General features: G+C 49.4%; 2 protein-coding genes and 1 pseudogene across 4 annotated transcripts in view; 1 reads left to right on the plus strand and 2 right to left on the minus strand.

Moving 5' to 3' along the window:
- Positions 1-29: 29 nt before the first annotated feature.
- MRPL52 (mitochondrial ribosomal protein L52) lies at positions 30-4,283 on the minus strand. 3 transcript variants are annotated; one of them, XM_032856414.1, is made up of 5 exons: positions 4,199-4,273; positions 4,034-4,091; positions 3,863-3,930; positions 949-1,013; positions 30-588 (listed from the first exon to the last, which is right to left on the minus strand). In XM_032856414.1, exons 1-5 carry the CDS (start codon positions 4,224-4,226, stop codon positions 436-438), a joined length of 372 nt encoding a protein of 123 aa, XP_032712305.1. In that variant the 5' UTR covers positions 4,227-4,273; the 3' UTR covers positions 30-435. The 3 variants fall into 3 exon arrangements, with proteins under 3 accessions (XP_032712305.1, XP_032712306.1, XP_032712307.1); XM_032856416.1 differs by having other exon boundaries at positions 479-588; positions 942-1,013; positions 4,199-4,283; XM_032856415.1 differs by lacking the exons at positions 3,863-3,930; positions 4,034-4,091; positions 4,199-4,273 and adding an exon at positions 2,659-2,767.
- Positions 4,284-15,726: 11,443 nt separating this feature from the next.
- SLC7A7 (solute carrier family 7 member 7) overlaps positions 15,727-25,153 on the plus strand; it is a 31,948-nt gene continuing 22,521 nt past the window's right edge. The window contains exons 1-2 of the mRNA XM_032856412.1: positions 15,727-15,771; positions 16,907-17,446. Of these exons, the coding sequence (XP_032712303.1) occupies positions 16,948-17,446 (499 nt within the window). The 5' untranslated portion in view covers positions 15,727-15,771; positions 16,907-16,947. The remainder of the gene's footprint in view (positions 15,772-16,906; positions 17,447-25,153) is intronic.
- On the minus strand, positions 19,045-19,620 carry LOC116866976 (annotated as a pseudogene).

Genomic DNA, 25,153 nt, shown 5'->3' on the forward strand with positions numbered 1-25,153 from the left:
TTTGCCAAGAAATGGACCTCAGCCAGAAAGCCTTTTTCATCAGAACATTTATTAAATGAGTAACTACATGCAGTCTGAGCTGTGTATAGGCCGTTAAAGGCCTGAGTGCCGAGCTAAAACCAGGAGAGCTGCTGCCCCATTTTCATGTACGGAGAGCAGCTGCTGTTCTCAGTTGGGCCAGTCCTATGGCCTGCAAAGGTGAGCAAGGATCCCAGAGCAAGATTCCACTGAACTGGAATGGAGCCAGGGATGAGGGCACTAAGCCAGCTCCTCCAGGCAGTGATCTTACAGGCGGTTCTTCCCGGTGTCCACGTTCTCGTGCTCTGAAGACAGATGGGGAACGTGAAGGCTCTCTCTTCTGGCTGGGGATGAGGCATGTAGGTGATAGAGAAGAAAGCCAGAGAGAGGCCGGGAAAGGGAGACAGGAACTGCTTTTTATTGATTTGGTCGTGGGTTCTGCAGGAGAGCCCCTTTGGGTTTAAGAGCATTTTTCTGCTTCCTTTCTTCTTCCTGCAACTTCTCCTGCTGCCTGAGCTGCCATGCCTGTAATCCAGCATCCATTTCCTGTGACAGCAGTACAACTCGTCTCTGAAACAGACAGGAAAACAGGGTGGATAACATCTGGGGCTGGAGCTCTACACCATATATCCTTTCACTCACAGATCAAAGCTGGAGGTTTCAGCTGGAAAATGACACTGCTGACTGGGGAAGGGGACTGGGTCTTGGAATGGGAAGCGGAGGAGGCAAAATGGGTAGCAGAACGGCTCTACTACTGGTTCCCGCCCTGGGAGTGCCCCACTCTCTTCCTCCCTTCTCCCAGCTGTTAAAATGCTGGTGAAGGGGCCACATGTGAGCTTAGGTGTCAGCACAGCTCAAGCCAAATTAAAATGTTCATTTTTTTCCCTCCTAGTACACACAGGTTGCCCTGACTAGGCTCTAGCCACTCACTGCAAACTTCTCCCTTTGGGCTTTTCTTCGAAGTTGGCCTCTCATTGGAGGTGCGGGGCGGCCATCTGTAGATGGAAGTGAAGAAAAAGATAGGTATTAGAGATGGCTGGCAGCACCCTGTGAAGGCACTGGGATAGGAACAAGGGAAGAAACAGCCGCTAGTTCCTCTCTCCCATTTCATACCCGGGGTGGCTTCATTCTCCAAAAACCCGTCCCTCAGTGTCAAGGGTAAGGCATGCCAAGAATAAACTCTTAAGGCATAGTCCTACTCTATTTCACTTACCCCTCGTTATCCTGGAATGATCCTTTGTAGGGCTGAATCTCTTATCTCACACCCCCAAGTTTTTATTTGAGAGGGTGGGCGGGGGGGGGGGGGGGCAGAGGGAGAGACTCTCAGGCAGACTCCCTGCTGAGTGCAGAGCCCGACCTGGGGCTCATTCTGGGACTCAGTCTCAAGATCTCAACTGTGATCATGACCTAAGCCAAAATAAAGATTCTGATGCTTAACCGACTGAGCCACCCAGGTGCCCCTCTCCTGTTTTATCTTTAGAAACCCCCTACTCAGGCAATCTGATCACTGTTCTACTCATCGTGAGTCTTTGCTAAATTCCATCTCACTCCTCAATGAAATGCTCTTTTCCTTTCCTTTCAGCCCAGTTCTCGTACTTAGGCCCCCCTAAAACCCTATCTGCCCAGAAATCCTCCTCAGACCTCTTTAACTCTGTGAGCTCTCTCCTGAAAGAAGTGCCTGTCAGGGTGCCTGGGTGGCTCAGTTGATTAAGTATCTGCCTTCGGCTCCGGTTATAATACTGGAGTCCCTGGATGGAACTCACCTCATCAGCCTCCCTGCTCAGCAGGAAGTCTGCTTTATCCTCTCCCTCTGCCCCTCCCCCTGCCTGCGGTCTTTCTGGCTCGCTCCCTCTTTCTCTTAAATACATACATAAAACTTTTTAAAAAGTGCCTACCAGTGGGGCACCTGGGTGGCTCAATGGGTTAAAGCCTCTGTCTTCGGCTCAGGTCATGATCCCAGGGTTCTGGGATCGAGCCCTGCATTGGGCTCCCTGCTCAGCGGGAAGCCTGCTTTCCCCTTTCTCTCTGCCTGCCTCTCTGCCTACTTGTGATCTCTGTCAAATAAATAAATCTTAAAAAAAAAAAAAAAAGTGCCTACCAGTGATTTAATATTCATCTAGTTGCCTTGGGACATTTATTGTACTTTTTTTTTTTTTTTTGCCTTATTTGGCTATCTCAAATTCTTTTAAGCTACTAAATCTGTGGTATTTTTTTTACCAAAACAATGGAAAATTAATACAATTTCCATTTCAATTTCTAATAAATGTGAAGTATTATTATTTTTAAAGATTTTATTCATTTGACAGACAGCATCAGTGGGGGGAGGGGCAGAGGGAGAAGCTGACTCCCCACTGAACAGGGAGCCCAATATGGGACTCAATTCCAGGACCCTGACACATGACCTGAGCCAAAGGCAGACGCTTAACTGACTGAGCCACCAAGGCACCCCCATTATTTTCTAAAATGTCCATGCTGTTTTCCCAGCTAGATTTTACAGATTATGTCCCTAGGTTTCACTGTAGTATAGTGCAGACACACAAGCATATCACACAAATTCTACAAATATCTGCTGACTTGGTGAAAAACATAGTATCTGACCTTAAGTCGTTTATAATGAAGAAGAAAAAAAAGGACACTTACTTTCTACAAAGTAAGAAACAGTGAAAACTCTGCCCAAAAGTTTTGTGGAAACGGAGAGGTACAATTAAGTAACATGTCCAAGACCACAGTATCAGCAAGTAGAGAAATCTTAAATAAGAATCAATTCAAGTCTTTCCAATATTCCATACTACTTTTAGGAGACGCTGGGTTTCCTGCAGTAAGTAGCAAGGGGAAAAAGTCTTTACCATCCTTCTTGGGATCATACTCCTAAAGAACCCAATAGGGTATGAGTATCCAGGTCTCTGTGCTGTGGAAGAGGGCCTCGCCCCTACCCCGTTCTAGTCCTTGCTTTGCGATCACACACACCTAGGTGTGTGATCACAGGAACTCTAAGGCCCCAATTTTCCCACCTGTAAACTGGAGTCCCATATTGGGTGTGGGGAGTGGCTTCAACTTTTCTAAGATCCATCCCTCTCTTCTAGGAGTAATAGCTATATTTTCTTTCTTTCCTTTTCCTTCCCCTCCCTCCGCCCCAAGTAAAGAGAAGAAACTTCTGAAGGGAGCTCTTCATTCTCAATCCTCACCCTTCTAACCCCTCTCTCTGCAATGTTCATTTAGGCAAGTTTTCAAAGAGCTCACCTTGCATTTGGTACCAAATTTTCAACAATGTACTCACCACACTGAACGTTGAGTCTTTCTAACTTTTAAAAAACCATTCCACCACGAGAAATATAAAGATCTTATCACTCCCTCCACCGGGGCGTCCCAAATTAGAATTATCTTCTGCTCATCCTCACAAGATCCTGAGCTAGCTTTACTTTCCATAGGCGTAGTTTAATTTACAAAACAAACAACTGGGCTCCTTCCCCCCGAACTCCAAATATAAAGTTCAGGACAGCGGCGCCTGGGTGGCTCAGTCCTTAAACATCTGCCTTGGGCTCAGGTCATGATCCAGACTCCTGAGATTGAGCCCCGCATGGGGTTCCCTGCTCTTTGGGGACCCTGCTTCTCCCTCTCCCACTCCCCCTTCTTGTGTTCCTTCTCTCACTCTGTCAAATAAATTGAAAAAAAAAAAATTTTTTTTAAATAATAAAAATTTAAAAAAACCCAAAGTTCAGTACGTTGGCCACTCAAACACATGCCCACCTCGACCCCCTTCTCCTCCCCCCGCCACCCCGGCCTCGCTCCGTCTATGGGCGTCCCCTCTGGGAGAAACTGAGTTAACTGTCAGGTCAGCGCTCACCCGCGTAAGACCAGTCTGGGAGCTCCGTAAGGGGCCCGTAGCCGGAGGGGTTGGCAGCCAGGCCCTGCCTGGGTGGAGAAAAATAGTCGGGTGAGGATTCGGCCCAGCTTCCGGCTTCGCAGTACTCCGCGCCCCAGTACCCCCCCAGACCCGCACTAGACCGTCACTCACTGGAGTCGCCACTGGCTACCCGCCTGAGCCGCCACACTGCTGTGCAGCCTCCGGACACCTGCAGGAAAAACAGAGCAGAATTGGAGCAGAGGCCATGGAGTCATTTCAGGGGTCCTAGACCTGCCCCAGCGGGCTCCCGAGCCCACCGGCCCCACACCCACTTACTCAATATCAGAGAACCTAAAGCAGCCATACTGAGGCCGCGGTGTCGGAAGTAGGCGTGGCCTCGGTGGCTACGCGCGACGCTGCAGGGGAAGTCGGAAGCCGCCATCTTGAATCTGGGATTCAATCACGGGCCCCGCCATCTTGGGGCACTGTACGGAAAAGAGGACAGAACTGCGACCGGGGTTTTGGGGGGCAGAGTGATTGGTCTGCGTGTGAATCGCCAGTAATGATTACATCCTGTGTGGAAGTCGTGTCCTAGACTGAACCATTTGAAACTGCTCCAGCCACCTCTGCGCAGCGATGTCTAGTCCTTCGGAATATATGTCTTTGTCTTAGAGGAGTATTTACCTCATTCTGCCTTCTTCCTCATCACTCTAACGTTTTTCTGAGCCTAAGAGTCAAATCTAGAATGAATAAGAAAATCTGAGTTTCAGTCCTTATTTATTCAACAAAATTGAAGAGCTTATATGTGACAAGCATTTTATTAGGTGCAGGGGATTCTATGGAGAGCAAAACAGACGTCATCACTATTCTGATAAGAGCTCCGGGTCTAGAGAGAGAAGACAAAAATAATCACACACATTACTGTAATAGTACCGCTGAGATTGTAGAGGGTGCACAGGGGTGCAAGAGCACCTGGCCGCAGGGATCCCAAACAGACTAGGTTCAGCCACTTGCCACTGACAAAATCCAAAGGCTGAAAAACTAGTGGTGAAATAAGAAAGGAATTCATTTCAGTGTGAAGCCAACATTGGGAAGACAGCAAACTAGTGTCTCAGAGACTGTCTCCAAAGTGCCAAAATACTTTGGGATTTATATAAGGAAGATGAGGGGCAAAGGTGGGTGAATAGATGCAGGTGGGCAGTGAAGGTCAAATAAATTCTTGTCTTAGAGTCATTCACAAGTGGGATCTTGCTGGCTCAGGACAGTCCTTATTTCTTGAGGGGTCATTTCCTTCCCCTAATAGGTGGCTTTGCCCTCAGGGTCTTCCATCTGAGCCCAGAGTGGAGCTGGAAAGAAGAATCCAACTAGGAAGTCTGAGGCCAAAATGGGCGGAGTCATCCTCTTTCAGGATGAGTGTTGGGAAGGAAAGTACTCCTTTGTAGCTACAATGGAAACTTGATCTAGAGAAGGCCATTAAAGAAGGCTTTCTTGAGGAAGAGGTCTTGAAGCCAAGATCTGATTTTATCTTTGTAAGGGCTAACACCACATATTATCTAGAATAATCCGTGCAGGGCACCTGGGTGGCTCAGTGGGATAAGCCTCAGATCATGATCCCAGGCTCCTGGGATGGAGTCCTGCATCGGGTTCTCTGCTCAGCGGGGAGTCTGCTTCCTCCTTTCTCTGCCTGCCTCTCTGCCTACTTGTGATCTCTGTCTGTCAAATGAATAAATAAAATTAAAAAAAGAAATTGAATAATCCGTGCAGCCACCTGTGAGGCAGGTAGAGAAGTTCCCCCCTTAACCATGGTTTGGCTTTCCATGGGTTTAGTTATCCACATTCAGTTGCTCTGTGGAAGCAGATGATTTTTTTTTTTTAAGATTTTATTTATTTATTTGACAGAGAGAGATCACAAGTAGGCAGAGAGTCAGGCAGAGAGAGAGGGGGAAGCAGGCTCCCTGCTGAGCTGAGAGCCCGTAGCAGGACTCAATCCCAGGAGCCTGGGATCATGACCTGAGCTGAAGGCAGAGGCTTAACCCACTGAGCCACCCAGGTGCCCCAGTCTTTCTGACAAATCATGGGAAGGCCAATAGTAGTCTAACGCTAAGTTCCAATGCCTAAATCATTCACTTCTCTTCATCTTATCATCTACAAAAGAAAGATGAATACAGTCCAATAAGATATATTTTTAAAGATTTATTTATTTATTTGAGAGAGAGAAAAAGCACAAGTGTGAGGGGCAGAGGGAGGAGGAGAGATAATCCCAAACAGACTCTGTGCTGAGCATGGAGCTAGATACTGGTCTCATTCTTACCACCCCGAGATCAGGACCTGAGTAGAAACCAAAAGTAGGATGCTTAACTGACTACACCACCCAGGTGTCCCAGTACAATAAGATATTTTGAAAGAGACCACATTCACATAACTTTTAGTACAGTATATTGTTGTAATTTTTAATTATTGTTGTTAATCTCCTACTGTGCCTAATTGATAAATTAAACTTTATCATAGGTATGTCTGTATAGGAAAAAAACACCCATAATATATATGGAGTTTGGTACTATCTACGATTTCAGACATCCCCTGGGGTTCTTGGAAAGTATTCTCTGTGGATAAGGTGGGACTATGCTGTATTAGTACATAGTAAACCCAGATCTGTGATTCCTTCCCTCTTTTTAAATCATTATTTGTCTTGGGGAATTAATTTATTCTTAATTTCTTCATTAAAAAACCCTTAACATATCACATTTCTGAAAACATTAAAAATGATAATGTAAGAGCAAATGCTTTATAAATGATGAAGCTCTTACAGAAGTGCCCATTACTTTATGCTAGGCTAGACACTTAACACGGGGGGCTGGGGGGAAACTGAGGGAGTGGTGCAATGGCCTATCTGGAAGTTTATCACTTCCTTCTGCAGGACTGGGAAGTTTTTCCACAGGAGGTGGCTTGGAGCTGTGCTTTGAAAGAGGGGAAGGGTGGATCCTGGTTTAAGAAGTAAAAGCAGCTGTTTCAGTAACAATAATGGTATAGGCTGGGGCTGAACCAGAAGAAAGGATGGGAACAAAAGAACCTTGGCTCTAAGCCAACAGATGGATCCCCAGAATGAAGCAAGGGCAGTAGGACAATAAAGAACTATCAAAGAACTATCACTGTCTTACCTTCATACACTTCATTTTCACTTATGGAAACACTTCTATATAAATGATTTCACATGATTTTCATAAAAACCTGTAAAGTAGATTAGACAGCCCAGGAAGCAATCGCTGTACAGATTGCTTGTAGTTTTCAGAAATCAGGAAATTTAATCAAAACGTGGCTGTGGATTTATTGTTTTAGAGTTGCAATCATGATTGAAGGCCACTTTCCCGGGCCTGGCTTCATATACCTTTGGCTTCATATACCATGGCTGGTTCTGAGATACACGGCTAAGGTAGACAGCACCTGGAATCCCATTCCATAGTTTACAGTTGGCAAGTCAAACGGTAGAAGGTAAGGGCTGGAAAAATAACCTTAGTGTCAACATTCAAGATTGATAGGAAAGATGACAAGCTAGACTACCACCAACATGATAGAAAGTAATCGAAGCAGCAATACTCCTACCTTCCAGAAGCTCACACACTAGGGGGACACCAAATTATAAAAGAGGGCACACACAAAATAAGGTGAACAAATACCGTGAACCATGTAAGTTCTGAAGGCAGGAATGAATGCATGTGATAGTTTAATAGCTGTGGGAGTCAAGGAGTCAGAGCTGGAGAACTTTGGGGGCAGGATGGGAAGTTTAATTGGGAAAACTGAGAAATCTGGGAGGGGAAAGGTCTTTGGAAGGAAGACAAGTTCAGCCTTTGACGTGGTTGGTGTGATGTGGACAGCTCGTGGGTTGTAAATAGCAGGAAATATGGGTGAGGATTTTGAGAGCGAGAGAGAAAGAACATTAGTGCTGACAGCTAACATCAGCAGCATTCTCAGCGACCTCATGGAACACCGTGGCAGGGGTGGGGGGTCTGGCAAGTGGACAGCACTCCTTAATGACTTCACTAGACTCAAGCCACAGGAAAGCAGCTTTCTCATCCCAAACTAGATGTCTTTCAGCCTCTTGACTTCATCTGGGAAAGCCTGGCGTTAAGAGCAATGAGAAGCATTAGGAATCTGAGCTTCATGTCTTTCCTCTCTAAACCCCTTTGCCTCTCAAGGGTGTCACAACCTGTATTTGGTTTTAATACTTCATTGTCCATTAACTTTTGTACAAGGGCACTGCTCTGAGAATTAGGTGCTTTTAATTTTTAATTTTTATTTATTTATTTTTTAAAAAGATTTTATTTATTTATTTACTTGGCAGAGAGAGAGAGAGGGAGGGAGACAGTGAGAGAGGGAACACAAGCAGGGGGAGTGGGAGAGGGAGAAGCAGGCTTCCTGAGGAGCAGGGAGCTTGATGTGAGGCTCCATCCCAGTTCCTTGGGATCATGACCTGAGCCGAAGGCAGAGGCTTTAACCCACTGAGCCACCCAGGTGCCCCTAAAAAAATTTTGAATCACGTAATCACTGTGCCCAACGTGGGACTCAAACTCAGGACCCTGAGATCAAGATCAAGAGTCACTGACTAAGCCAGCCAGGTGTCCCTGGGAAATTAGGTGCTTTTTTAAATTGTTGAGATGAATAATAATGGCATTGGAGAAAATGTCACTGAAGCTGACTCAGGGTGGCCAATTCCATGTCATTTTGTAACTTGTTCTCCTTTTTGCATGCTTCTCACCAAAGTGAAGTTTTGAGAAGAACAAACTATTTGGGAAGTGGCTTATTTTACATTCCTTCATTATTTTCCTCCTTAGGACAGCTCAACAATTAAATCACTGTCACCCCATGCAGGAAGTGTGGGAGCTAAAGGCTAGCCCTCACATAATACATTTCTTTGCTTATTATTTCCTTATCACATAATTTATTGGTAACATATTCCCTTTCTTTTCCCATGGCTGCTAAATCAGTTCTGGCTAAATTTTGTGTTAAATCATCCAGCTTCAAGATGGGTAAATTATGACTTCGGACTGCACTCTTTTTTCTTGCCTGGCAACTGGGAAGTCTCTCAGCTGTGTGCCTTTCCACCACGCTGGGCTTTCAGGTGGGTGGCTCTTTGTAAATCTCTGCAGAGTGACAATGCTGGCTTTAAAAATGCTGGAGTTTGACCGGAAGGTGTAAAAAAAAAAAAAAAATCACAGTATTTACAAGTCATCTTTTAGCCTTAAAACATGGTGAAAGGGGGCGCCTGGGTGGCTCAGTGTGTTAGGCCTCTTCCTTTGGCTCAGGTCATGATCTCAGGGTCCTGGGATCTTGCCCCACATCGGGCTCTCTGCTCAGCAGGGAGCCTGCTTACCACCCTCCACCCTCTCTGCCTACTTGTGGTCTCTCTCTCTCTCTCTGTCAAATAAATAAATAAAATCTTAACAAAACAAAACAAAACAAAACAAAACAAAACAAAACATGGTGAAAGGAGTGTTTCCAGATCCTTTTCCTTGAATCAGCCCAGCAACAACCTCTTTTGTTGTGTCCACGCTGTCAGTAGGACTCTTTAGACGGAAAGATACTTTGGGGACTCCAACCTCTCTGGCACCCTAAGACAGGATATTTTTGGTTAAGTGCTGCCTCCTGGCGGCGGCTCTACTGCCGACACCTTCCCGGCCTGGTGGAGACCACTTGCTTTTAGCTGGGGATCTCGGAGCTGATGCAACACCTCCCCAAGGGGGCGGAGAGTTGAAACGTCCATCCCAGAGACCCCTCCCCTGGGTCCCGGCGGGCGCCGCTCCCTTCCCCCTCCCCCACGGGCTTTGCAGTCCAGAGTCCCTCCCGAGTTTCAGCCTGGCGTCTCCGGACTGAAGGCGGGGTTGCCACGGTTTGGGGCTCCTGCCGGGACCCCCGTCGGGCCGCCAGCGCGAGCAGGACTGGGAGGGAGGGAAGAGGAAGCTGAGCGGTCTTGGGGTGGAGGACGCGTCTAAGGGTATCCGCAGTCACTTTCAGGCAGCGCAGCTGTACCTGAGTGAGGAGAAGGCAGGGGAGCGGGTTGCGGGGCCCCTGGGTTCTCGGACCCTGGCAACCTTCGTCTACACGGTCCCCTTTCCCCCCGCCCCGGGGCTTCCCGGAGCCCGGACGAGGGCTGCTCCGCTAGGTGTAAGGAAGGAAAGGAAGGGACGCCGGGTGGGGTGGGTTCCTGGCCCCCCCAAGGCAGACCTGGACATTGGTGGCGACCGAGCTCTTAAGAGGGGCATTGGGGGAGGGTGGTGGCTGGGTCGGGATTTGGGAAGGTCTCCGGGCTTGCCGACTCGGAACAACCCGGGGTTAAGGGAAAGATGTTAATAAAGGGACCGGCGGGGGCGACGTTAAGGGCCGGGCCGGGTCAGGCGAGGCGGAGAGGGGAGGAGGAGAGCGTGGGAGAGAGGGGCAAAGGTGAGAGGCCGGGCGGCAGCTGGGCGGAGGCGGAGAGGTGTGGGGCCTGGGTCACCGGGAAGGGAAGGGCTGCGGGAGAGCGTCCGGGAAGAGGTCACGCTTAAGGTTTTGCGGTTCCACCCTTGAACTCGCCTGCATGCTCGTGAACCTGAGCCCTAGCCTCGCTCTGCCTCGTCCGCCTTCTTGCCGCACCTAGATCGGTCACCTGAGCCGGAGTGTGGGACAGCAGCGGTCCCAGAGGGCGCGTGAGATAGTGGCTTTTTGTTTTTCCGCGACTGAAACGAAACGTTCATTTCAAACTATTCTAGGCCTCGCAGTCAAACTGAAAATCATACCCTCCCTCTCCCTTCAACCCATTACTGTCAAAAAGGATAAATACTTCCAGATACTCCTTGCTTAGTTGAGGAGCCAGACCAGCCGCAGCATAAGTGGGCCAGAAGGGCAAGTTCAAGGAGGTTCCCAGAGCCCAGGCTCCTGGGAAGTCAGTCTAGCGGGAACAGCGTTGTTCGTTCGTTCGTTCATTCATTCATTCATTTATTCTTCCAGCAATTTTTCTTGACTCTGTGCATGTGCTCTGCCCTGGGGACACAGGATGAAGAGCAAGCGCTCTGGTGGGGCTTGCATTCTAGTGAGGGAGATGACAACCAACAGAACAATGAGCTCTGAATGGTGGTGCCCTTGCAGAAAAGTCTAGAATGCTGAATGAATGAAGAAGGAAGAAGTTGCCCCTTCAGAGACTCCTCAGGGAAGGCCTATGGTAGTGTGGTGTTTAAGCACAGTCCTGGATGGAGTGAGTGAAGGGATGAACAATGTCGCCAAGCATTTATGTTGTGTGGTGACAGCAAGGAGGTGGCCAGGGTGCTTGAGTGGAATGACAGTGCAGGCGCCATGTCAAGGGGACCATGTTAGGGTGGTCATCCCAGGACTTCCCTCCTGTACATCGTGGGCCTGACCCAAGAGGGGAATGAAGGGGCAGGCCATCTGGGCAGTGGCCTGGGTGTAAAAAGGCACTAAGTGATCCTTGGAGGAATTCAGACGTTTGGTGCCAATGAACTCCTATTTCTGTCTCTAGGTGAGTGGTTAAGTTGGCTCCCATCCGCAGACAGAACTCTTGACGACTGCTTACCTGGACTGTCTGTCTCTAGGATAATTTTGCAACACGCAGGTACAGGTCTGAGTTGCAGGGTGCAGCCCTGAGACTGGCCAGCGGGTAGTTGTAGGGAGGCAGGAGTCACAGCTGGAATTCTGAAAATGCCCCATGCACCGTGAAGTGCCATTCCCCCAGAGACATTTCCTGAGACATTTATGCTCTTGTCTGTGATTTATTTTTATTTTTATTTTTAAAAGATTTTATTTATTTATTTTACAGAGAGAGAGACACAGCCAGAGAGGGAGCACAAGCGGGGTTGGAAGTGGGGGTAGTGGGAGAGGGAGAAGCAGGCTTCCTGCTGAGCAGGGAGCCTGATCATGACCTGAGCCAAAGGCTGACGCTTCAGACTGAGGCACCCAGGCACCCCTCTTGTCTGCAGTTTAAGTGGTTTAACATGCGCACTGAGAAACTACTTCAGAAAGTTGTATATAATGAATGTAATGAATTCATAGAATAAGCTCTCCTTTTGAATAGGAAGAATGAGTCTTCCTGTTTTGATTCCAAGAAAATCGGTATTCCTCCACCTCCGCTAAGTCGACATTCAACAGATATTTCAAGGATCCTGGTTTGAAGGGGTGCCAACTCATTAGCTTGCCCAAGGTGCCAGAGCTGGCTCTTCGGCGGCATGTGCCTCCCCTGAACCAACTGGGGACCTGAGCTGTGAGTGGGCTTGTGCTGCGGCATCTGGCTGTACTCACACAAGAGGTCTTCTTGGCATGTGTTGCCTGCCATAGGGGCTGAGTTCCAGAGCCCTAACGATGGAGCTGATGCCCTCCGCAGGACCAAGGATAGTATGTGAGTGGGAGATGAGTAGGAGACAGAATGAGGGGAACAGGCGAATAGGAGGGCACTGTCAGTCGCTGGGAGAGCTTTAGTGCTTAGGAAACGCAGGGCAACAAGGAAGATTGGGGCTGAGGTAGGGGAACAGGAGCTGCTGAGACTGGGTAGAGAAGGTGCCTAGAGGAGGGCAGGCGACGAGGTCCTCTGGGTCTGACCAGGCAGTCCCAGCTCCAGCCCATCCCCTGGCCCCTCCCCGCTGCCGGCCAGAGTCACACATGTGTTTTCCTGTTTTCCATTTCTGTCCCCGTCACCCTCTGCCTTTTCTGCTCCTCGGAGTCAACAGCCGCTGCTGCTCGAGCCTTAGCCGGCTTCCCTTCCTAGCACCTTCCCCTCCCCCACCCCCCAGGGTGCTGGTAGCCCCTCCTCCTCGCACCTGCCCAAAGGTCACGGGACAGGTAAGAGGTGGGAGAGGAGGGACTATGGGCGAGAGGGGAAGTGCTGGAGAAGGATGTAGTGAGCGTCCTGAAAACTGGCTCACTGGAGACTCAAGAGCCTGTTGTATCTCGGTCGCAGTCCTAGTCCCGGCTCTCCCCAGGCAGAGCCCTCTGCCCAGAAGCTTCAGCCCTACGCTAATGGGAGCCCTGGCCACAGGAGTAAACGATTTCTTGTTTCACTTTTTTTTTTTTTTTTTTAAGGGGCTATCGTAGCCACAGTGGAATATAGAAAAACAAATGGAGAACTGGGCAGGGAGGAGCTGAGCTTCCAGCTTGGGGTGATGGGGGCATCCAGCTGAACCACAGTGTAAGTGTTTTCTGTTTCTGTTGTTAGGGGAGGCAGCACAGGCCAGTTGGAGCTAGGAAGGCAGGACATGGGGTATGTGGGGGGTAAAGTGGCTTCTCACATTTAGCACTTGAGCTTGACCCAGGAGCCAAGACCCTGGACTTCAGGCTGGTTCCTGGAGGAAGTATGCTTTGGCGTTGCCATTCATGGGTGGGTTTGGGGGCAGGGGCTTCAGTGGCTGTTGTCCTGGGCATGGCACACTGGGGGCCCTGTGCCTGTGTTCTTTGAACCCCTGAATCTGAAACTTCACCCGTAGGCTGTAGGATGAGTGTGTTGTCCTGTAACCTCCACTAGGTCCTCAGAGTTGAATGCATCTCAGGCAGGAAGAAAACACGGGGTGCTGTGTATCAGGAATGCTGCTATCTTCTAGGGTTCCAGACTCCAGAAGTTTCTCCCGTAAAGCCAGGGGTGGGAGAGTCCCCTGGGAGAGGTCCTCCTGGTCCCAGGCTCCCTGAATGGTGGAAGCATTGCCTGAGAGCCAGAGTCTCCGGGAGGAACGTGAGCTGCCAAAGACGGTGCCTTCCTGCCCACAGCCTCCGGTGCTAAGCCGTGGTTGAGGAAGGAGGGCGCATCTTTTCTCTGAAGGACTACCGCCTCTGTCGTTTGTGTAGACTGAGCAGGCTAAGGAGATTCCACTGGCAGCACTTCCTGGAGAGGCCGCTAGGGTGTGCTGTCTGCTGGAGTGTGGGTTTCACAGCCCTCCCCCGCCCCACCCCGCTCCCTCCCCGTGGGTTTCCGTCTCAAGGTTCCCTGATGTGGACTTCGCTTTCCCGCAGCGGGGGACTGAACCCTGCACGCTTCTTCCCCACCCTCCCCACGGGGTCCCCTTCCTTCGTCCATCCTTCATTTCTTGCTTTTATGTTCCATTAGGACATCCGTCCACCCCTTGGTGCCAGTAAATGTGGTCTTAAAATGGCAGGCGGGATGATGTGTTTCCGTGTGTTTTTGTTTGCTAAGCAGTGGGCACCCTAGCAATAGCGTCGCTGCCAAGAGGACTTGGGTGATTGCCTCTCATCCGTGCAGACGGATGAGAAAGGGGAGGAGCAGCCGGGAAGGAGATGGACCGGCTTTTTTCGAGTCTTGAGCCTAGCCTGCAGGCTAAAGGATGGCAGAGGCTTTCTGTTTAATCTAATCACACCCTCCCCCAGGTAATTCAGGAGGGAGCCATCTGAAGTGTTTTCTTGTCTGAGGGCTAGGCCTGGCGGTGGGGCAGGTCTGAGCAGGTCGGAGCGGGTGGGAGCTGTGCGCCGCGGGGGAGTTATAGCACCGGGCCGTTTTTTTCCGCTCTCTGCTGGAGAGCCTGCCCACCTCCCTCGCTAGTTTGGCATCCTGGCACTGGGTCACAGGCAAGGTTGGCTGAGATAAGGCATTTGGGTGCTTAGTGATATGTCTGGCACCGGGTAAGTGCTCCATAAAAGACAGCTATCGTTATAGGAGCATGGAGGGAGGCAGCTGGAAGACACGGACAGGCTCCTCTGGAGGGATTTCCAGATGTTTGTGAGGATGGCTTGGGAGAAGTATGATCTCTGGGAAGGCTGACACCAGGATATGCCTCTCTGTTAAAAAAAAAAAAAAGAAAGAAAGAAAAAAAAATCTAAGGGTCTTTAATGCAAAGATACAGGGTAGAGATAAGTCCCCCCACCCCGGGGGATTTTTAGAACTTCATTCTCAGGTTGTAGGGTTAGAAGGAGTGTGGGAAGGGACTGACAGATTTCAGAATGGATAGGGTGTATTTCTGTTGGTGAAAGAGACCCAGAATACCAGATTGAAGTAGACTGAAGATAGAATATTGGATTTCCAAAAAAGTGCTTAACTTTCTCTGTCTGTTCTGGGCTTGTCTGTCCAGGATAGCTCAGTGAAATCTTAATTCTCCATATGTTTAGGAAATTGGACTAAACTTGTATGTGGTGAAGGTGTTTATAAGAATTGATGGTTTCCTTTGAGGATGAAAGGACACAGGAGTAGGGAGGGGATGCAGCCAGGGGTTGGAGTCTCATTTCTTGACCTTGTTTCCTTGGACATAGCTTGACGCTCAGCCTTGGGGTCATGGCTCAAATTTGGGGGCCCCCCGAGGGGAAGTGTGCAGAGTTCCTCTCTTAGGACACCCGTCACGAGGCCACCGACTGTGGGGACTGCACTTACACTTCCTCTAATCTCAGCACAGCAACAGGCCTTTGTGGCACTCTTGCCACCTCCCTGCTTTTCTCCTAGGGCGGTGAGAGGGGAGCGGGGCTAGGGTGGGGCCCGGAGGATGGAGGGCTGTTCCTTCTTAGCCACCAGCCCAGTCCTCTGCTCATCGCCTGAGGGCCAGCTACCCGGGGCTGCAGAAATGGCACCCAGCGACCGTCCTTTCTTCTGGGCCGTCAGTCCCGAGCTGCGCTGACAAAGGAGATTCCTGAGAGAGTGCCTTCTTATCACGGAAAGTGCTGAGCCAGGAGCTCCTAGCTGCCCCTTTTGCAGATGTGAAGGGCCCGTGAACCTTGGACCCAGACAGTTGCTTAACCCTCCTTTCCCCCTCCCTCTCCCCCTCCCTCTCCCCCTCCACCCATCTTGACTTCTCGATTTGATTTAAATCCATAAGCATTGCGCCTGGCCTTTCCTTTTACTGTTGGCTGAAGAGGAGGAGCGGTCAAGCCACACTTCCCAGAGGCTGTGTCTTTGTGGCTGCTGCCCAGGGGAACCTGCTAGAACCTGGGCCCAGGGTGTGAGTGTGCTTCCCTCCTCCCCCATTCCCCTCTGCCTGGCCCACCTCGCCCACCTGCTGTGCTGCTCTGCCTTGACCAAAGACTTCCTCGCCTGGGGGCTCTGGCGCTAGAACTCTCCCTTGGCAGGGCCCGAGGGCCCCTCTCTCTCTCCCTCCCTGCTGCTCTGCTGGGTGGGGCCGACACCTGTGGACACTTCAGCGGCTTCCTTGCCTCGGCTTTGCGTCTTTGGGTGCCTTTGCGGCTTTGGGTGCCAACTCTCCAGCTGCAGCTCCTGCGTGGGGAGCTGTTATCAGCTGCCTCCAGTCACCTCGGGGTTGGGCTGTCCCTTTGGATCACCCTTCTCTCATTCATAATCTTTTGGGTGATGCGTCTCTGTTAATGTGAGGAAGTTGACAGCAGGAGGCCTGGAAGACCAGGGGCCCGGGAAAGAGGTCTGGGAAGGAAAAGCAAGGAAAAGAGACTAATCTGTCGTCTTTCTTCCAGGGTGGGTTGGGGGGTTGCCGGTACTGCTTGGTACTGCTTGGGCTGCTGACTTCACCTAAGGGTGGTTAAGAGTGGCTCCCTGAGCAGGGGGAGGGTTGTAGGTTTCCAGCAAGAGGTCCCCAGGGCCTCCCTTTAGGTTTGCTAGAGCCGGTGTCCTTGGGGAGGAGAGAAGTTTGTGAGGAGAACCCAGAAAGGCTGCCTGCAAGGCTGGTTCCTCACGTTGCAGCTTCGCACGTGACAGGTGAGGCTGAAATTAGAGGGAAGACAGCCCGTTTGGGGATGAGGCCAAAAAACGCAGATTCAGATCATGACGGTTATACCCGGGAACTGCCAACTTGCCTTTTGTCACAGCAGATTCAGATAGAACCAGGATTTAGTTTTCTCTTCTGTAAATCTGGTGGGCAGCCCCAGCCTAATGAGGAGAAACAGCTGTTTTCTCTCTAGGAAGTGAGGGCCTTCCCTTAACAATTTAAGTTGGGGTTATTTTAATGAGCCAGCTGGAGAAGAGGAGGTTAATGGGAGGTGGGAGGCCAGAGAGAGCTCTCTGAGCTTCGGCAGGGTGGGGGGGGGCATTGCCCATATCGACCACTGTGGGCAAGAGTTCTACGTAATTGCCAGCCCCTGATCTATATTTTTATCTTTCTTCCTTAGAAGGCGATGCCAAGAAGCTGGTGACGACTTGCTTCTCTGCCATGGCCGAGGGCGTTAAGTATGAAGTGGCCTCCCAGCGGGAGGGGGATGGCCCCCCTTCGGCCGATGAAGCCAGCCCAGGGTCTGAGCAGGTAACGCTGAAGAAGGAGATCTCACTGCTCAATGGCGTGTGCCTCATTGTGGGGAACATGATTGGCTCGGGCATTTTTGTCTCCCCCAAGGGCGTCCTCATGTACAGTGCCTCCTTCGGCCTCTCCCTGGTCATCTGGGCTGTCGGGGGCCTCTTCTCTGTCTTTGGGGCCCTTTGTTATGCGGAACTGGGCACCACCATTAAGAAATCTGGGGCCAGCTATGCCTACATCCTCGAGGCCTTCGGGGGATTCCTTGCCTTCATCCGACTCTGGACCTCACTCCTCATCATCGAGCCCACCAGCCAGGCCATCATTGCCATCACCTTTGCCAACTATATGGTGCAGCCCATCTTCCCGAGCTGCTTCGCCCCGTATGCTGCCGGGCGCCTGCTGGCCGCTGCCTGCATCTGTGAGTGGGGCCGGGACGGGAGGTGTGGGCTGGAGCACCTGCGCAGGGGTGGGGATGTGAGCCCAGGAAGCCAGGGAGAAGGAGCTGGAAGGGAATGCTTCTGACAAACACTCTTGTTGTTTTTATTTTAGTAGTATTTTTAAAGAGTTTACTTTTAAGTCATCTCTATCCCCCAATGGGGTAGAGATCCAGAGTTGAATGTTCTACCGACTGAGTCAGCCAGGTGCCCCCCTTATTATTTTTACATTTGTGTATGGTTCCTGTGAAAATTCAGATGGTAGCAATGTGTAAAAACAAGCAAAACAACAAAGAACAATTTACCTTTCCCCTGTTTTCCCATGTGAGGCCCATTAGCAGTTTGTAGGCCATTTGTGACTTTTTCTCGTTCCTTTAAGAAGTGTGTTTTTGGGGCTCCTGCGTCGCTCAGTTGTTGGTCATCTGCCTTCGGCTCAAGTCGTGGTCCTGGGGTTCTGGGATTGAGCCTGGATCAGGCTCCCAGCTGGGCTGGAAGTCTGCTTCTTCCTCTCCCACTCTCCCTGCTGGTGTTTCCTTTCTCTGTGTGTGTGTGTGTGTCTGTCAAATAAGTAAAATCTTAATTTTTAAAAAAAATTTTATTTGACAGAAAAATCTTTATTTTTAAAAAAGATTTTGACAAGAGAATCTTTTTTAAAAAGATTTTATTTATTTATAATAAATGAGCCAACCCGAAGGCAGACACTTAATGACTGAGCCACCCAGGCATCCCCTAAGTAAAATCTTTAAAAAAAAAAAAAAAAAGTGTAGTGTTTTGGTTTCTTTTGACTGATTGATTAATTAATTAGTAGTCTCCATACCCAGCATGGAGCCCAGTGTGGGGCTTGAACTCATGACCCTGAGATCAAGACCACAGCTATAGACCAAGAACCAGATGCTTATCTGACTGATCACCCAGGTGCCCCTCAAGAAGTGTAGTTTTGTTCTGATGTTTTTAAAAAATAGGATCATAGGGGTGCCTGGGTGGCTCAGTTGGTTAAGTGACTGCCTTCGGCTCAGGTCATGATCCTGGAGTCCCCGGATCAAGTCCCACATTGGGCTCCCTGCTCAGCAGGGAGTCTGCTTCTCCCCCTGACCCTCCACTTCTTGTGCTTTCTCTCTCTCTCAAATTAAAAAAAAAAAAAAGAAAAAAAAAGATCATAATAAACATATAATCCTACAGTTTTTTCTTTTTTCTGCGAATTTACCAGTGACATTTTCTACTTAGAGATCTGCTGTTTTAAAAAAAAGCTTCATGGCTTCCATGTACTTTCAGGGCTGTGTTTCATAGCAAATCAGTCCTCTGTTAGTGGCCACTTAACGTTGGTTCTGGTTTTTCCGTTGTACGGGTAATGCTTCGGGGAATATCCTGTTGCATTTGTATGAGTTTTTCTGTGGGCTAGATTCCTTTTTTTTTCCTCTTAAAAACCAGATATATTTTTGAAAGATCATGCCTACAGTAAGTATATTATGTAGGGATGGAACATTAAAAAAGTTGATGATCAAAAGGCACATTCTAAGAGTTTAGGAGTAGAAAGTACAGAAGTGTTCTTAGAAAAGGGAAACAGGTATATTAAAGTTATTTTTTAGGTGAAGGTTTCTGTCAATTGAAGCAGTTCACATTGGCTTCTTTCCCCCCGGTCCAAAGCAGTCTTTTCTTTCTTTGGCTTCTGAGAATGTGTTTCATCTTCCGCTGTGGAGAGGTGACCCATGAGAGCCACCACGGGTGCTGAGATGGCTGGGATCACGCAGCTGGTCCACCAGCTGGAATTGGAATCAGCAGTAGTAATGAGAGTTTCCGAAGGCTTGGATGCTCTGTCATCCGGGTGAAGTTGCCCAATGATGTACGTTTTGGACGTTTCCTAGCATCTGTAGGTGCCCCACATGCTCAGAACTTTCGGTAGCGTCCCCTTCGACTTGTTCCCTTAACGTTTCTTCCGCAGAATCAGGCAGATTCTCTTGCTGTGGTTGTGCTTCTGGGTCCCTTCCAGGGTGTAGTACTCGACAGTCTGATCCAACCGTTTCGGAAGGCGGCAAGCCTTAGGCTGTGTAGACACCAGCGGAGCCAGGAGAAGCAGAGTGCGCATCTGAGCTAGCCAGGCCCAGGACAGGGCGTTCCCAGGGCTCCTGCTCCCTGCCCAGAGCAGGACGGTCCGCCCCATGGAGCTGTCCTCTCCTGCCTTTTTTTTTTTTTTTTTTTTTTAAAGATTTTATTTATTTATCAGAGGGACAGGAATAGGGAGAGGCAGGGAGCCAGATGTGGGACTCGATCCCGGAACCCTGAGATCATGACCTGAGCAGAAGGCAGATGCTTAACCGACTGAGCCACCCAGGCACCCTGTGGTCTAGATTCTTTCAGTCTCCCTTGACTTTTGCTGTGTCTCATAAATCATGCATGTAAGCCTGTACAGTCCAGCAAAGCCACATTGGAGGTACAGAGAAGCCGATCCTCTGTAGCCGCATCCCTCAGGTGCCTCTGTTCTGGCCTTCCTTGCCTGAAACCTTGGAGACCCTTTCCATGCTGCAACTGTGTTCGGAAGGTCAGAGCTGCTGTCATTTCACGGAGTGACTACCCAGCAGCAGCAGCTGTGGGTTGCAGTCCTTTGGTACCGGGTGCAGTTGCCTATCCAGCCAGCCTCAGGTTTTTCCACTGCTTTGTCTTACTCCTCAGCTTCCCCCAGCCTCCCTGCTTTCACTGTTGTGGAGATGTGGGTGTCTCTGTGGGGCACCCCCGTGCTTTGTGTGTCCATGTGTGTGTGGCTTAGACTCCTCTTTGTGTATCCTCGTGTAGGGGGATGTTTGTCCTGCGTGGGAACAGTCAGGGAGGGTGGAAGGCACTGCCTCTGTTACAAGAAGGACGTTCTCCCTTGAGGTCCTAAATGTGTTCTGTAATTTCTCTTGCATCATCTACAGATGATCTGGTAGGTTGACTTACTGGTGGAACTAATTTTAGATCTGTCAGGCTTGAAGTGCCCTCAGATGTGGGTATACAGTACATATCTTGTGTGGTGTAAGGATTATTCCATCTAACTAAAATTTCCAAGTTGGCTACATCCGTTTAAGCCTTAGAATCCTATCATGTTTTTTGCAGCCTCTTTTAAAACCAACGATATGTCTGCTTGCCTTCCTAACTTGACATTTCTTTTGATGACTCAGAGTCACCATTGTGCATCTCAATTCTTGTATCACTGTGAGGGCTTCCCAGGCCATTGGGGTGACGGGGTATGTTGTCTTAGTGGCTTCAGAGTGCTGGCCTAACTTGAGTTCATCAGGTTTCATTCTTTATGGTTTTGATCTCTGTCAAAACGGCTGTCATCTGACAGCTGCTCCTGGCTTTTGGCATCACAGCTACCTCTGTTTGTCACCCCCTTTTAATTTGCTGCATCTACCTGGGGAACAGAGATGTCCTCAAACTCTGGTATTCCCTTGTAAGAAGATGCGCAGAGTAGCCGTGGCTATGATTAGTCTGCAGAGCTCCTTGGTTAATGAAAGACACAGTTGTGTGCGCAGGTTTATGGCATATATTGGACACAACTCTGGTAGAATGACAAGTACACCAGACTTGTGTTTGTGGCTGGGCTCAAGACCCGTGTGACCCTGGGTGAGATGCAGTTACTGTTGTATTCCAGGCTGCTGTGTGGATGAAGTGAGATTCAGTGAAAACCATAAATCATGACTCAAGTCCAAAGTATTGGTGAGGATTGTGTTTGAAATGACTCTCTCTCAGCTGCTTCTAGGACTTTGTTCTGTCTTTAATAACTTCCAGGGAACTTAGAGATCTGGAAGAAGGTTCAGAAGGGCAGCCAAGATTGTAAGAAAGAATTAGGGACATACGATTCATGAGTTTATTCCTCCAGCCATTGTCTGATGAGCTCCCAGTACATGTCAGGTACAGGGACCTGGGAGGACGCTCTGTCCATGTACCACCTATGCAGTGGTATGTCGTTTATCTAATCGTAGCCATTCAGGAGAAAGCCAGGAGGTAGGCCTAGAAGCAGCCAAGAAAGAGGTAATTTTAAACATAATAATCATCAATATGTTACACTATTATGTACCGAGCCCTCCCTCAAACATAGGTCTGGTGCACTTGTCACTCTGCTAGAGTTGTCAAATATATGCCAGAAGTTTACGCACAAAGTAAGGACAGGCTAAATCTTCAAATTCAGCAAGAGAAGGGGTTTACTACAGAACATTTCTTTCATTCAGGGCGCATTTAGGGTCTGCTATGTGCTGATTATTCCACCTAGTGCTGGGAAACAGAAGAAAAAGGTGTGGCTCTTGCCATCCAAGAACTCCTAGTCGATGTGGGAGACAGATATGTTGACCAGTCATTGTTGTGCCGTATAGTAAGTGTGGGGTTAGAGGCGCCATGGGAGTGAGCAGGACAGCTTTCTTCCTGTGGGGAAGAGCGCTTAGGAAGACGTCACAGAGACCATGAGGTCTAAACAGTTTTGGAAAGATCTGCCGCTGTCTCCTGCAACAATTCTCACAGAAGGAACTGCGTGTGAAAAGGTGTGGAGGTGCAGAAAGGCATGGGATGTTCAGGGAAATCCCGGTGGTTGGTATGGCTGGAATGCGGGGTGGGACTGGTGAGAAGGTGGAGACTGGAAATGTAGCCCAGGGCCAGCTCCAGGACTGGTTTATACAGTGCCTAAACAGGTTAGACTTTATATAGAAAGTCGGTGGTGGGGGGGGTGCTGTTGCTTTTAAGAGGGGAAGCAAAATTGGAATAACTTGAGAGAAGAACTCTGGTGGCCACGTGGAGTGTTTTTGGCAAGTGTGAGAAGGTGGGCAGACTGGTTCAGGGAGCTGAAACCTGAGTCCACATGAAGGATAGTGAGGCCTGCGCTGTGGGCAAGGACTTTGGACCAGAGATGGGGGCTGGATAAGGAAATAGTTATAAGGTGGAATTTCTAGGACTTCTGGATGGGGGTGAGTGGGGGAGCTCTCAGAGGTGATGCTAAGGGTTGAGGCTTGGACAGGTGGGCAGTGATGGGGCCTCCATCTAAAACAGGGAAGGTGAGCCAAGCGATGAGCAGAGAGGCTTCGGGCGTCTGCTGGGAGGTGTATGGGGCCCTTCCCTGAGCAGTGCCTTCCTTGGGTCTTCACGACTCAGAGTTGGTCATTTTCCCATCCACGGAGTCCTGCTTACCTAAAAAAGAAACTGATGGCAAACGATGTTGCCAGTCTATGACCATACAGTGGTGAGTGTACTTGTGAAATTTCTAATGACCAGGTGGTGTGTATTTGCTCTCCAGGCTTCCTAATACCATAGCCCCTAGGAAACCTATCGAGTCATCAGGGAATTGCCTGCAGGGCATGGAATCAGAACAAAGGAAGAAAGTTTTGATCATGGGAGAACAATTTACTGAACGTGAGGGGCTTTGTAGAATGTGGAGCTAAGAGGTGGAGCAGGGAACTCATGGTGTGGTGGTGGAGATCGGCAAAAGTCGTCAATGAAACCTAAGATCTACGGTCAGACAGGGCTGGGAGGCCGTGGAGAATGCCTTCCTCAGGAGATGTCTGCTTGCAGCAGGGAAGGATGAAATGGAGGCCTGGCGTGGCTGGAGTGCCCATGCAGCATGGCCTGTGAGGCCTGCTCCATCTCTCTTCTCTCTGACCTCTCTCTGTTCCAGCTACACCAGCCCTCTTGCTTTTCTTCCACTTTGCCTGGCGTGTTCCTGCTTCAGGGGTTTTGTACTTTGACCTTCCTTCTGCTGGGAAGGCTCTTTCCCCAGATACCTTCGGAGCCTACCCCCAGCCCCCACTCCATTCATGGCTTTGTACAGATATTAGCTCACTGGAGACTCAGCCTGTCTAAAGTGGTGGCTCTCAGTTTCCCAGCCTGTTCTGTTTTCCTTTATAGCCCTTGTTACCACCTGACAGTAAAATTTACTTGCTTATTGTCTGTCTTTCCCGCTAGAATGTAAACCCCACAAGAATAAGTGCTTTGTTTTGCTCGCTGCTGAGTCTCCAGCATCTAGAACAGTGCCTGATCTGCTAGGTACTCAGTAAAATTGTTGAATGAAGGCTCAAGAACATTCTCGGCACAGGGATGGAAAGGATAGGCAGTGTAAAGCACAAAGGGGAGAAAAAGTATGGGGTGTGGGGTGTGTGGGGGCGATTGTGGGGATGTGAGGGGACAAAGGGAGGCAAGGGGCTAGAGCATGAGGCAAATAAATGTTCCTAGAGAGTTTAGGTTTTACCCTAAAGCATCTGAGGAGTGACTGAGGGGTTTTAAGCAGGGGAACAGTGTAGCTGTGGTGGGATATCAGAGCGAGGCTGGTGGCAGAGACACAGATTAGGAAGCTCTGTGGCAGTCCAGGCAGGAAGTGACAAAAGCCTGAACTAGAGCCATGGAGTGGGAGTGTGACTTGCTTAGGAGGTGATGTCTCCAGGAAAGGAGAGGGAGGGGAGCAGATTAGAAGGCATAATCAGTATAACCAATAATACTCATTTGGATGTCCAGTGTGGGAGAGAGGTAGGTGAGGAGGAAGATATTCAGCAGTCTGTAAATCCTGAGCTACAGGGGCTGAGCCTGTCTCAGGAGTCCCTGTATCCCCAGCAAAGAAACAAAGAGAGGAGCTTGATAAAGATTGCTTGAATGAGCTGGGGTTTCTGGTTTGGGCGATTGGTAGGTGGTGGCATCATTTACGGGGGTGGGGAAGATGGAATCATGTTGAGTTTGAAATTTATTTGTAGGATAGTAGGTGGATTTGCCCATTCGGAGCTCAGGAAGGAGATGGGGCCAGAGATTGGCAAGTGCTTCGTGACTGTTGGATGTTCCTTTTCCCAGCACTACCCTTTGTCTTTATGGAGCTCTTGGGGTGTGTGTGTGTGTGTGTGTGTGTGTGTGTGTGTGTACGTACGTGCATGTGCATGAGCATGCTGGGGCTGGGGCAGGATGGGCAGCCCAATACAAGATTACAGTGGATTATGATGAGTGTTTTGATTCCTTAGGCACAGGGGGCCACAGGAGGAGACCTATGCTAGCCGCAGAGTTTAGAAACTCTTCATAAGGAAGTTTAAGCTGACACCTACATGAATGATAAATTAACCAAGAGTAGATAGGGTAGAGGAGCATCTCAGGCAGGAAGAACAGAATGTATGAAAATTTGAAGACAAGAATAATTTTTTTTAGAGGTTTAATTTATTTATTTGACAGATCACAAGTAGGCAGAGAGAGAGGGGGAGCCTGTTGCAGAATCCCAGGACCCTGAGACCATGACCTGAACGCAGAGGCTTAACCCACTGAGGCACCCAGGCGCCCCAAGAAGAACATTTTTGAGACTCTTTTCAATAAAGGAGTTCAGGGTGGGCTTCAGTATTGAGTTTAAGGGGGGCACCTGGGTGGTTCAGTGGGTTAAGCCTCTGCCATGGGCTCAGGTCATGATCTCAGGGTCCTGGGATTGAGCCCGGCATCTGGCTCCCTGCTCAGTGGGGAGCCTGCTTCTTCATCTCTTTCTGCCCCTCCCCCTGCTTATGTTCCTTCTCCCACTGTGTCTTTCTCTGTCGAACAAATAAAATCTTAAAAAAAAAATACTGAGTTTAAGGTAGGAAAAGTTGAGAGCTGGCTTGCAGAGAGTTAGGTGGAAACGGTAAGACAGGTTGTTCAGGACTTTATAAACCATTCTAGTTATTATTGTTATATAACAAACCACTTAAAACTTAGTGGCATAGACTAACAGCCATTTC

This window comes from Lontra canadensis, unplaced genomic scaffold, assembly GCF_010015895.1.
Source record: "Lontra canadensis isolate GAN:19392208 unplaced genomic scaffold, GSC_riverotter_1.0 scaffold12, whole genome shotgun sequence".
NCBI classification, from domain to species: domain Eukaryota; kingdom Metazoa; phylum Chordata; class Mammalia; order Carnivora; family Mustelidae; genus Lontra; species Lontra canadensis.

What these genes read in the sequence shown, in the direction of transcription:
- MRPL52 (XM_032856414.1), bottom strand. Translation starts at nt 4,226, where the DNA reads ATGGCTGCTTTAGGTTCTCTGATATTGA. An exon ending in TTTAGGTTCTCTGATATTGA is followed by an intron (nt 4,092 to 4,198) that starts GTAAGTGGGTGT and finishes TTTTTCCTGCAG; the next exon opens with GTGTCCGGAGGCTGCACAGC. An exon ending in CCCAGACTGGTCTTACGCGG is followed by an intron (nt 1,014 to 3,862) that starts GTGAGCGCTGAC and finishes TTCCATCTACAG; the next exon opens with ATGGCCGCCCCGCACCTCCA.